This window comes from Oryctolagus cuniculus, chromosome 5 (genome assembly GCF_051225735.1).
Source record: "Oryctolagus cuniculus isolate XC-2025 breed Fujian yellow rabbit chromosome 5, ASM5122573v1, whole genome shotgun sequence".
NCBI lineage: Eukaryota > Metazoa > Chordata > Mammalia > Lagomorpha > Leporidae > Oryctolagus > Oryctolagus cuniculus.
In genome coordinates, this window is record NC_142871.1 from 17,169,733 (window position 1) to 17,182,816 (window position 13,084).

The following is a 13,084-nucleotide window of genomic DNA, read 5'->3' on the forward strand; positions in this document are numbered from 1 at the left end:
ATGGAAGATTCTTTCTCTTTCTCTCTCTTTCCTCTCTTTCTTTTCTCTCTCTCTCTGTCTCTCTCTCTCTCTCTCACTGTCCACTTTGCCTGTCAAAAACAAACAAAAAAAAGAGTTTTATAGTCATCAAACACTATAGTTTGTACAAGAATATTTGACCAAATTATGCAAATTCTTTCAGTAAAAGATTAATTTCCTACAACTGTTTATATTTTAAGTAATTGTTAGTTTTCAGAAATATGAATTAATTCTAAAACCACTATGAGAGCATGAAATTCTTTTAAACAATTTTTCTTATAGAAGTACAAAGTGCATGAAGGATATTTATGATAGTTTTTCTTCCTCTGATTTAACAGTAATGGAAGACTGTGTTTCTGGCCACAGGGATAGTACTGTTTAATCTTCTAGTCCAAGCAAAAAGGAGAAGGGTGGCGAGTCCAATTTGTAATAAGTCATAATACTCCAAAGACTACGTACAGTCAGTTCTGCTGTAACGTTTTGAAAACATGAATTTGTTCCTAATTAATGTTAGGGAACAACTTGAACTTAATTCAAATTTCCAGACTGTCTTTGCTTATGCCAGAATTCATCCATGAGAAACACTGAGTGCGGCCCATTTCAGAGAAGGTAGAACTCAACACACATGCACACACCATGGCTGACCACATGCCTTGCAGGCCACTGACATCCACCGAGAGCCGCAACACCCACTCGCAGCAGGGAGTCGTCCCCCAGTACTCCATACCTGCAACCATGTTTTCTCTTTCCTCTTGGCCTATCTTGTACTTTTCTTCCCTGCCCTCCTAGTTCTTTTTTTCTTGTATCTTTTTTCTCAACCTCTCTCTCATTTCCTTTTACTCTTTCTTGCACCCAAGGTGGTAGTGTGGGGACCTGGTGGCTTCCACAAGCAACTTCAGATCTTTTTCAAGGTAAAGTATCACATTTACTACACAGATTTCTGAACCATTTAACCTGCATAAAACTGTGCCCCAATTTTTGTTTAATTCTTACCTTTCCTGAATGTCACTGATGAGGCTTTTGGGGGGCGGTACTCAGTACCCCAATTTACCTATGAGTTCTATTTTCTCCCCAGATGATTTTGCATTGTGGAGATTTTTAGGAACGTGCATGTCCCACGTCCTACCATACCAGAGTCAGTGGCAAGCACTTTGAAACTCATAAACTTGGCACTTTTCCTCTGTTTCTCTCCTCTCCTCTCCTCTCCTCTCCTCTCCTCTCCTCTCCTCTCCTCTCCTCTCCTCTCCTCTCCTCTCCTCTCCTCTCTTTTCTTTTCTTTTCTTTTGACAGGCAGAGTGGACAGTGAGAGACAGAGAGAAAGGTCTTCCTTTTCCGTTGGTTCACCCCTCAATGGCCACTGTGGCCGGCGCACCGCGCTGATCCGAAGGCAGGAGCCAGGTGCTTCTCCTGGTCTCCCATGGGGTGCAGGGCCCAAGTACCTGGGCCATCCTCCACTGCACTCCTGGGCCACAGAAGAGAGCTGGCCTGGAAGAGGGGAAACCGGGACAGAATCCGGCGCCCTGACCGGGACTAGAACCCAGGGTGCCGGTGCCGCAGGTGGAGGATTAGCCTAGTGAGCCGCGGCGCCGGCCCCTCTATTTCTTGAGTCCTAGACATTTGAGTCTAGGAATCATAGCAATCCTTATCTATAATCGATTCTCAGATCATTCATTCTTGCAACCAGAGAAGAATGTCCTATAAAGCTTGATTCAGGATCTCCAACAGCCTGGATGTCTACTGACTGATTTCAACTTGCCATCCTAGCCCAAGTGTCAAGAAGGAAGTCACTACTGTAGTGTAGAGGATAAAGCTGCTGCCTGCAGTGCCGGTATCCTATATGGGCGCCAGTTCAAGTCCCAGCTGCTCCTCTTCTGATCCAGCTCTCTGCTATGGCCTGGGAAAGCAGTGGAAGATGGTCCAAGTGCTTGGGCCCCTGCACCCACGTGGGAGACCCAGAGGAAGCTCCTGGCTCCTGGCTTTGGATTGGCACAGCTCCGGCCATTGCGGCCATCTGGGGAGTGAACCAGCAGATGGAAGACCTCTCGCTCTCTCTCTTTCTTCCTCTCTTTCTCTCTGTGTGTAACTCTGACTTTCAAATAAATAAATGAATCTTTAGAAACAAAACACAATAAAAGAATACACTTAAGGGGCCAATGCTATAGCACGGTAGGATAAGGTTCTACCTGCGGCACCAGTATCCCATATGGGTGCCAGTCCGAGCCCTAGCTGCTCCACTTCCAATCCAGCTCCCTGATGGTGGCCTGGGAAAGTGGCAGAGGATGGCCCAACGTGGGACCCCTGAGCCCACACGGGGGACCTAGAAGAAGCTCCTAGCTCTGGACCAGCCCAGCTCTGGCTGTTGCAGCCATTTGGGGAGTGAATCAGAAGTCTCTCACTCTGTAACTCTGCCTCTCAAATAAATAAACCTGAAAAAAAATACATTGAAATAATTTGAACAGTTTATTTTTTCATTGCCTCTTATTTATACAAGTGACCATAGCTCTCATTTTAGCTTCTCAGAATGGCTACAGAGGTGAGCTTAAAAGGCCAGGGCAGTAAAAAGAAGGGCATTCCTTTTTCTTATGAACTTTATCAGTGTGACAAGAACTTCCAAGCACGATTCTGTGAAGAATCTGCTGGCTTTCGTCCATGGCCTTCACCGATTCCCCGCCCCTTTCCCTGTTTCCAGAACACTCCCAAGACAGGCCCAATCCCAGCCTCGGGGCTAGGCTAGATCAGCAGCCGCATCTTAGTCTGAAATGCTACACTGCTAAGTTATCCCAAGGGCTCTCCTGGCAGGCCAAATGGATAGGAATGAGTAGAACAACACAAGGGAAAAGTGATGGGAAAACAGTAGAGAAAGAGGGTAATGACTTTCTAACAAGGGGAGAGAAGCAACAGTATGAGGACAAACAGGTGACAAACAGGTGAATTCACTGAAGATATTCTAAGGGGTTATTCAGTAGAGAGAGAAAATCCATTTCCTTAGCAGGTAAGCATCACCAAATTCTTTCTTGCTATCTTCTTATTTTTATTTTTAGTGATGGAGAAGCAGGTACCATGGTGTAGATTTTACAATGGAAGTGTCTCAGTTATGTAGGATGCATAATGCATCACAAAAATGGGTTCTGTCTTTGGTTACAGAGGCTGGACTACGTCTCCTAGCCTTCCTTTGTGTGGCCACATGCACTCACATCAGAGGGCTCAGAGAAGGGATGTGTGTCACCTCCTCTTCTTGTACACTTGGACACCAGAAACTGCCTCCATGTGGTCTGCATGTGCTCTTGCCTTCATGCAAACTGCCCAAGATGCTGAGGGGCACAGCAACTTGCAAGCTAACGGTGGCAGAGCCTCGTGAGCCTGGGTTCCAAATGATCGCATGGAGCGGGGGCATCCCCACTGACCCCAGCTCACAATGCACTGTGACAGCAGAAGGAAACTTCCGTGAGCCGTGGATTTGGGCATCTACTTGTTGTCGTGGCCTTGTCCACCCTTGCCAAAATACAGTATTCCCAATCTTTAGAGATCTTTAGAGCAGAAGTTATCCACCGGGGGTGATTCTGCTCCTCAGGGATATCAGGCAAGGTGTAGAGACATTTTGAGTTGTCCCAAGAGGGGATGGTGGCTGTTCTATTAGCATCTGATAGGGAGAAGCCAAGTTTGCTGTTCAACATCCTACACTGCAATGAGTATCTCCCACAACCAAGAACAATCTGATCCAGAAGTCTGTGTGCCATTGGGGCCTGCCATAGTGAGCTTAGAGAGGGGGCTGAGAATTCTGGGTCTTCTGTTGCAGGGGTGGGTCATGTAAGGTCCATAAAATCTTATGGTGTGGTGTCGCCAAAGCAACTGTAGCTGGGACTCAAAATTCAATAAATCTCTAGCAGACTAATTTTTAAGTGATAATTTTTTTATTTGACAGATAGAGTTAGAGTTAGAGTTAGAGAGAGAGAGAGAGAGAGAAAGGTCTTCCTTCCGTTGGTTCAACCCTCAAAGGCCGCTACAGTCAGAGCTATGTCGATCCGAAGCCAGGAGCCAGGTGCTTCCTCCTGGTCTCCCATGCAGGTGCAGAGGCCCAAGGACTTGGGCCATCCTCCACTGCCTTCCTGGGCCACAGTAGAGAGCTGGACTGGAAGAGGGGCTACTGGGACTAGAACCCGGCACCCATATGGGATGCCAGCGCCGCAGGCAGAGAATTAACCAAGTGAGTTATGGTGCTGGCCCTAAGTTGATAATTTTGTTTGGGCCATCATGATGTTTTAAACATTTGAATGGCCCCTGGTCAACAAAAGCTTTCACACCCCTGTTAGAGTCTCGGAGGACACGTGCCACAGCAGTGTAGAATGGCAGTTATGGGAGTGGGCTTTGGAATGAGACCCAGGTTCCAGTTCCAGCTCTACCACTAACCATCTAGATGACCCAGGACAAGTTGTATACTCTCTGTCCATTCAATATGCTCTTGATAAAATAGGAATTCTAACGGTACCTGTATGATGGGGATAAGGGTAAGGACACAAGTGTTTAATCTAGTGCCTGACATATGGCAAGGACTCAAATATTAGTTGCTTCTAATGCCCTCTTATGATGTTTGTTTCATTGAGGCACACAGGTATCCAGACAGTTTAGAAACTGTAACTCCATAGTATCTGTACAGCTGTTGGGATCTAATGAGGTAATGGTAAGGTGAAAAAAACTTCAGGGGTCACATGACACTGTCTATTAAGCGCCAAGGAGAAGTTGATCAAGGTTAAATACTTGAATTTCTTTCCCCTAAGTTTTTATAAAAAATCTGGCCATAAGATTTAGAGCAAATAACATATTTAGCATCCAACAATGATACACATGAACTCTGTGTATAGCCAGTAGCTAAAAAGATTTATTTATTGGGGCTGGTGCTGTGGCATAGTAGGCTAAACCTTTGGCTACAGTGCCAGCATCCCATATGGGTGCCAGTTTGAGTCCCTGCTGCCCCACTTCCAATCCAGCTCTCTGCTTATGGCCTGGGAAAGCAGTGGAAGATGACTTAATATGTTTGGGCCCCTGCACTCATGTGAGAGGCCCGGAAGAACCTCCTGGCTCCTGGCTTCAGATTGACCCAGCTCTGGCCACTGCAGCCATTTGGGGAGTGAGCCAGTGAATGGAAGACCTTTCTCTCTGTCTCTCCTGCTCTTGGTCTGCAACTCTACCTCTCAAATAAATAAATAAATAAAATCTTTTAAAAAAGAGATTATTTATTTGAAAGGCAGGGTTACAAAGAGAGAGGGAGAGGAGAGGAGAGGAGAGAGGGAGAGGAATGGAGAAATGAAGAGAGAGGGAGATCAATCTTCCATTTACTGGTTCACTCCCCAAATGGCTGCAATGGCCAGGGCTGGGCCAGGTTGAAGTCAGCAGCCAGGAACTCCATCTGGGTCTCCCTGTGGATGGCAGGGGTCTATGTACTTAAGCCATCTTCTGCTGCTTTCTCAGGTACGTTAGCAGGGAGATGGATTGGAAGTAGAGCAGCTGGGACTCCAATAGGCACTCATATGGGATGCCGACATCACAGGCAGTAGCTTAACTTGCTGTGCCACATGCTGGCCCCAGGGAGCTACTTTTGTGTAGCAACTCTGCAAACCTCAGTTCACTTTGCTTTTACCAAATGCTGCCAAATGCTACCAAATGCTACCAAATGCATGAACTACTTTCACTGGCCATTAGCAATCAATCAGAGGTAATTGCAGAAACTCAAATGGGTAAACCTATTAGGAAGGTGGTGAAAGAGCAAATAGGTGACTCCGAATCAGTCACCTTTGCCGTTTTCTACACTGCACTGCTGCTGCAGGGGTGGCTGGGAGAAGGGGCCATAACAACAACCATGATAACAACGATACAAACAGGCATGGAAATGAACCGAGAGAGATTTGGAGGCATTAGGAGGAGCGATGAGATGCACTCTTTGAGGAATAGCGTAAGAAGCAAACTATTTAACAGGTTTGCTTCTCAATGATCACAGATCTTAAATGGTTTTAAGACAGATCTCTTTCACCCTTTATGATAAAAGCTCTTGGAGGACAAAATAAATAAAGACACATTCACATAAAAGTGCTCAGATGCCATGTAAAAGAACATTCAACCGTGCCAAGTACTATCATGTCAGTTCTTTATTAAATCCACCCACCTAACAAGCCTTCATTAAAAACCATTCTTGCCAATCCTTCATTCTAGCACTGAACATGTTTTTTCCCTCAGCGTTCATGAAACTCGAGTCCCATGAACCCTGTAAAAAGTGTCAGCATAATAAATGTTATTTAAAGTGAAGGGGAGGTATGAAGCGAGGACATCTACAAATAAAAAGACAATGAAGTAAGTAACGATTCCCCTCTCCTCAACAGCCTTGTCCCTTGGCACGGAACATTTCTTTTTTGGCCAAATGTGCGGAGCAATTAGTGCTGGCCCAGGGCGGGAAACATATAACTAACTGCTTAGTTATGGCTATGGGGAGACAGAGCAGAGACTCACATCATCCTTCCATGCCAAACCCCTACCCCCTTCTCCAGCATGGCCCCTGGAAGCTGTGTTCACCCAACTCCACAGCACGCCCGCCAGCCCACTCAGATTCTACTGTTTGCAGGGACAGATCTCTCCCCCGGCCCAGAGCTCAGTGTTCAGGCAGAGGGCACGGAGAACGCACTGCACACCAACTCCCCAGGCCCTGTGGCTGAGTTCTGCTTTTATTCCGTACAAATCTGATGAAGCCTTGCTTCCCGAGAGTAAGACAGTTGTCCTTCCAACTAATTTGGCGCCATTAGTGCTAAGGGCAGATTGGTCACAGCTGTCAATGCATTTCCATTCACCAAGGATATGAAAAGCACCACCCTTCCCCTCCCACCTATCCTCCCTGCCTCTACAGCCACTCAATAAACAAAGGGTCCCCAGAGACTCAACACAAGAGCCCGGCATTGGAGATCACCATTCTCATCCCTGTTTCATCACCACTTTTGAATAATGTTGACTAAGGCAGCTTTGGTTGCTAAAATTTTGAATGTGAGGGCTATAATATTCATTTCATAGCTTTTTTACGCATTTTATAGGTAAAGGTACTTGGGAAGGATTTTAGCTCTTTGGTGTTGACAGCAAAAAACAAAAGCATATTTAACATTTTGCCCCATTTTTTTCACTAAATACACATGGTCTCAACATCCTCAACGATGGTTTCATTTAGCATCCTCTAGAGTTCAAAGAGGCCATTTGGTCCTAGGAATGTACACAGCATTATATAATGTTATCAACTATTTAAAAACTTTACTAAAAGGATAAAACAGGCCATGAACTGTATCTGAAGCCAGCTCTTATGAGACTCTCAAAGACTCTTTTATAGATCATTTGGAAAGATTAAAGAAACCCACCCTATCCATCAGAGTCCCTGCTCAATCTAAGGTCCCGTTAAACATGAAAGAGGTCCTTATTTTCTTCCCAGCATCTACAAATTTCTATTTCTCCATAATTGTGTCACTGGGTGTTTTACTTGTAACTGCTTTCATATTTATTATCTCATTTGATCTGTAAATACTCTAAAGAGCTATATATAAAAATTAAATAACAGCTCCATTGTTCCTCGGGGCAGCAGTGATAGTCAAGACCTCATCTCTATCTCTTTCTCAGAGGTCAAGTATGCAAAAGTCAATAACTAGGACGTTGGGCACAGGAGCTGAGGATGGGATTGCCATGGTGGTGGTTGGGGTGGGGAGGGGACGGACAGGGGGTGCAGAGAGAAGGGTGTGGGAGAGAAACGCAAGGAAATAAGACCAACAGGAATACGAACAACACTTTTTACATTTTCAGAAAGTTCATTTCTGAGTCTGTGTATGGTGTGAGAAAGCAAACAGAAACCATATATTCTAGACTGTTTTAGTACAATGTCTCTACGTAGAGAAAGACTTACATGTTCTTGGAGTGTGTGTAGCCAACAACTGGGAACCTGACTGCCCAGTTGAGGTCAGGAGGGCTTTTTCTCAGACATGAGCCTCTGTCTGATATTGGGGACCATGTCAAATCCGCATTTGCATAAATGTTTTTTATATCAGTGTATGTATATCAGTGAACTTTCACAAAATGTTACCACTTACAAATCTTGAGAACAAAACTCAACCTTGAGCTGTGAGGATATGTATCTACAGGACATAGAGATAAAACATACCACTAATGAGGGAAAACAGAACTGAGACTGACTACTGAGGAATATTATTTTTATGAGTCAATAAACCAGAGTGGACAAAATCAGAAGCTGCGCTACTGCAAACATGCAAAGTGGTGTTGGATACACCAGTCACCCTGAACCAACCATTACAAGTGTGTATGCATATTGAAATGTCAGACTTTAAAATCCCATCATTATATACAATTATGGGTCAATTAAAATATATTTTTAAAATAAGAAAAAATTACTTGATTATTTATTTGAACAATTAGGTTGGTTTTCCCAAAATAAATGGTTGTTTCTTAGAAGGATTCAACTAAAAAGAAAATCTGTCTATTATAAGACATTACCATAGTATAATGAGCAACCCTTATCCCAGTTTAAAATTCTGCATTTGGAAAATGGAGGATACTACAGAAGTCAGTTAGAGAATTATAAAAACAGGTTAGAAAAAGATCAAGGAAAAGATATTTTTAGGAATCAATACCTTGTGTTTTAAAAGCTACCCAGAGGCCAGCATTGAGGTGCAGCAGGTTAAGCCGCCCACTTGGGATGCCTACAGCCCATATAAAATCTCTAGTTGGAGTCCTAGATAACTCTGTTTCTTATCCAGCTCCTTGTTAGTGCATCTGGGATGGCTCAAGGACTTGAGTCCCTGCTGCCCATGTGGTAGACCAGATGGGGTTTCTGTAGAATCAGAATCAAAATGGAGTGAGTGTGGCTAAAAGCTAATTGCAGATCTCTTGCTTCTGTACATATTAGCTTTGCTTGCTAATGTCTAAGGGTGTATCTTGTGAAACTATGTGGGCCCAAATTCCCAGGAACTAGGTTGACCGAAATGTGTCCTCCACTGTTATCTTACAGCCATATCTTGGATCTGTTATCGGGTTTGTTACTGTTAACTGTTATCTTACAACCATATTCTGTTTTCCTCTTTATTGTTCACTGCACACCAGGGGTCTGGTTAGAAATCGTGAGCCCTAGTAGACAAAATACTATAAAAAGCTGTGTAACCCGCTGCTGGGGGCCGCACTCTGGTAAGGAGTGTTGGTCCCGATCGGTGGCCGGTCCTGATCGGTTACCTTGCCTCTCATTTGTCTCTCATTTGCTTCTCATTTTCAATAAAATGTATGTGTGACTGTCACTGGTTTTTGTAACATTTTGTTTTAGCTGACGAGTGGATGCAACAGTTTCTGTCTCCTAGCTCCAGTGTGGACTACTGCGAGCATTTGGGGGAGTGAACCAGTACTTAAAAGATTTTCTTTCTCCCCCTCTCCCTCTCTCCCTCTCTCTCTCTCACCTTCTCCTCTCCTCCCTTACTCCCTCCCTCCCTCCCATCCTTCCTCCATCTGTCCCTCTCCCTTTCAAATAAATAAATAAATAAAATTTTTAAATAAATAAAATACCCATATTATGTATTTATTGGGTGGAGTTACTGCAGGTGGGAAAATTGTGGGGAGCAACTCGGACTATACTGTTACTGGAATTAAGACTTATTCTATACATCTGCTTTCCCACAATATGGTGCTGGGAGAGGAGGAAACAGCTTCTACACAGCTGCCTCCAGTTCAACCAATAAGCAGCAGGACCTGCTCCTGATTGGAGGAGAGCAGCGTACTCGGCGTGTGGGTAGCAGAGTTGGGATTGGTGGAAGAGGACTATAAAGGAGGAGAGAGACAACATGCACCAGGAACATCTATCCGAATAACACCTGAGCAGCCCCCGAGAGAGCCGGCCGGCGGTGTGCCGCTCCCCGGCGGAAGTGGGGAAAGTGGCAGGGGGCCCGCCCCTCCACGGAGGTGGAGGGACGGTAGCCAACCCGGGAAGAACCAGCAGCAAACCCGGGGAGGGCCGAGCAGACAAAAGAACAGTGCAGGATCCTGTGTTGTTCCTCCACGAAGACGGGGAGCGACAGAAAATAATTGGTTATGCCTCATAAAGAAAAGAATTATAGAAAATAAGTTTAACTCTTCTGTTAAAACAGTCTGTCAAAGTTGTGATTTTGAGACAGAGGTGGCCCGTGTTCAACGTAGATGAAGGGGGGCTTCCACTGGCTCATCTCTGACTGGGAGAGATCCCAAAGCTTTCCAGGTGGACAGGGTGAATGACTCAGAATGTTCTAGTGACTTCTGGAACAAAGGCGCATCTACCTCTGCTACCTGTGCCTCCCTCTCCACCTCAAACTATTCCCCAGCTGCCCTCCCTGCCCATACCCTCTGGCGGCTCCTCTCCTCGCCACCCTAGGCTTTCGGCAGGTTCATCAGAATCAATCCAATTTTGTTCAAAAGATTAATGGTGGAATTCCCTGTGTTCAATTCTGTTCCCTAATTGAATTTCTGTTGTAAATTGGCGAATCTGATTATTTCTGTGGGAGACTTTAGGCAAAACATAGCACACATAGTGACCATTCTCAACTGGCAAATTCCAAGGCCACTGGAGGTAGCAATGATCATATTTTCTGCTAATTAAGTGTGTACCCATGCCAGGCACTGCTATTTGCGTTTCTCACCCATAAATTATCTAATTCCCACTAGGACCCTGTGGAGCAGGTACTATTTTTCAGTCGATGAAATGTGGTACAAATGTTTAGTCTCACATGGGAGTCAGCAAATTATAGACCTTCGGTTAACTAGGGCCCTAAGGATGTGCTGGAACTTCTAGGGCTGCTCATCTGTGTTGCGTCTGGAGCTACTTTTGAGCTACCATGGCATAATTGAGCAGCTGTGATGGAGACCCCAGGGCCTAGACGGAGTATCTGGCCTATGTGGAAAAAGCTTACCAACTCCTAGAGCAAAACATAGTTAATCCGTGGATAAAGAAAAAAAAGGCAAGACCACTTGTACAGCTTCAAATAAACCTTACACTGAAACTTCTGAGGAATAAAGAAATTGTCTTCCGTGTTCTATCATTAGTATCTTCCCTTACTTCTCACCCCAGGTTTCCCACCCAGCCTGGGGTGGTGGTGGTGGTGGCAGTGGTGGTGGTGGATAACTGCTCATGGAATACATTTCAGGAACTCAAGGTTTCACTAGGTGAGTTTGGATTAGGCAGAAAGTTTCCAAGAAATAAAGAGAATCGACCCAAGAAAGCTTTAACAACCACACGTTCCTGAGTGGTTGTAAAATTTTTGGCTATTTCACAGGTAATTCTTCTCAACTACAAATGACATCATTTTTGAAATAAAAAAAAATTGGCCTCCTTTATGCTACATTTGGTGCCACATATTGTTTTGGTTGAGCATCAGTTGACTTTTCTATTTTTGCTGGGAAGTTGTGTCATAACTATTTTTAGCAGCCAGTGTCTGGCTCCATTATTTGTGGGACTCAGGCTTTAGGATGTCTTTCTCTGAAGTTCCAAGAATATAAGTTTTGTGGAGAACGCGTTCATCAGCTAATACTCTACTAGGCCCTGCAACATATTTTAGATTGATTTGTTCATAGCTAGCTCCTGTTTTAGACAAAGAATTTGGTATCTTACAAAGTAGTGGAGTGTAGCTTTGCATACATAAATTTTCCCTTGTCATATTAATCACAAATTATGAATGAATTAACATCTGAGCTCCTCTGGTAACTCTTCCTTTATCCTTAAAAAACTACCTATAAATTAAAGTCAAGTGAATCATTGCATTTCCACAGGATGTGATCCGACACATTAGCTGAGCTCAACACAGAATAACTTATGCAAGAATTGTGTAATTATGGCGATTATTTATGCACAATAATTTAAGTGAATTTGTTTAATATAAAAACGGACAAAAAGGAAAACCTGAGGCCAGGCCACGTCCATCTCTGGTTTTTCACTGCCGTGCATTCCCTTCGCACAAGCACCAGCTGATGGAGGGCCCAGCATGGAACAGGGGCTCCAGGCCCCCTCCTGAGGGTCTGCAGAATGCACTGCCCCAGGTCTCGGAAGGGAGACCCAGGCTTCCGTAGTTTTGGCCGCTCTCACACCGGGAAAGGGCTGTGATTAAGGGCAAGGCAGCTGACGGGCTCAGTAAGGTACACCTGACACCCGCGCACCAGGAGGCTCGAAGTCTTACTCCATCTTCATCTGTTCTGCCACCTGTGTGGCCCTCTGAGCGTTCAGTGTAGGACTTACAAACGTACCCTTCTGTTATGGCCAGAGTATCACTATTCTTGCTCCAAACACATAAACGATTTGTTAGAAAACATTTTAGGAGGGTTTCCACCCATGAGCAGAACCCTGGGATTTCTCTGAAATGATGACTGGCTGAAACTTTCACACCCCTTCTGCATCCCAGGATGACCATCCCCAACACCTGGGTTGGCGTGGCTCCTTTTCGGCCAGGTTAATTCTCCCGCATGACCAACTCCAAAAGCAAAGTTTGCCTTACCTCCACGATGCTTTTTAAATCCTGCACGTAGGTCCTCTCGGTCTCGAGAACTTCCTGGACCACTCTGTCCACGTAGAGGAGCTTGGGGCTGGTGGCCGGCTCGGTAGTGGCTTTGGGCACTCCGCCTGCGTCCTCTCTCCACTGGGCGCCGGGCTGCCTTTCGCCATCCTCGTCCACGTTCTGTGGCCCGGCTGGGCTGTCCCTCGGCAGCTCGCTGCTGGAAATCGGCGTGGCTGGAATCAGCTCCAGTTTTATGGCCCCCGCTTCCTTATCCTGGTGAAACAGGCCCAAGTGGCTATTTGAAACCAAGGTCATTCTGCTGCCGCCGAAGGAACCATGGCTGTCCCGGGAAGAGGCTGAGGAGGAGGTGGAGCCAAAGCTGACAGGTCGGTCACTGTCGGAGAGCTCCATGGTCTTGGGTCCTGGGCAGCAGGGGTGCCTGGCTGTTGTCTTGGGATCTGGAACTTCAGCTACAGCTGATGGCACTTTGCGACCCAACGGGTGTCCATCTACATGCATTCAAGAAAACAACAAAA

General features: G+C 45.4%; 1 protein-coding gene across 16 annotated transcripts in view; it reads right to left on the bottom strand.

Annotated features, from left to right (window-relative positions):
• Positions 1 to 13,084, bottom strand: part of PLEKHG1 (pleckstrin homology and RhoGEF domain containing G1) — a 229,533-nt gene that overhangs the window by 74,243 nt on the left and 142,206 nt on the right. For all 16 annotated transcript variants that reach the window (XM_008263680.5, XM_051854240.3, XM_089333612.1 and 13 more), the window contains one exon: positions 12,549 to 13,057. In XM_008263680.5, the coding sequence (XP_008261902.3) occupies positions 12,549 to 12,959 (411 nt within the window). In that variant the 5' untranslated portion in view covers positions 12,960 to 13,057. The remainder of the gene's footprint in view (positions 1 to 12,548; positions 13,058 to 13,084) is intronic.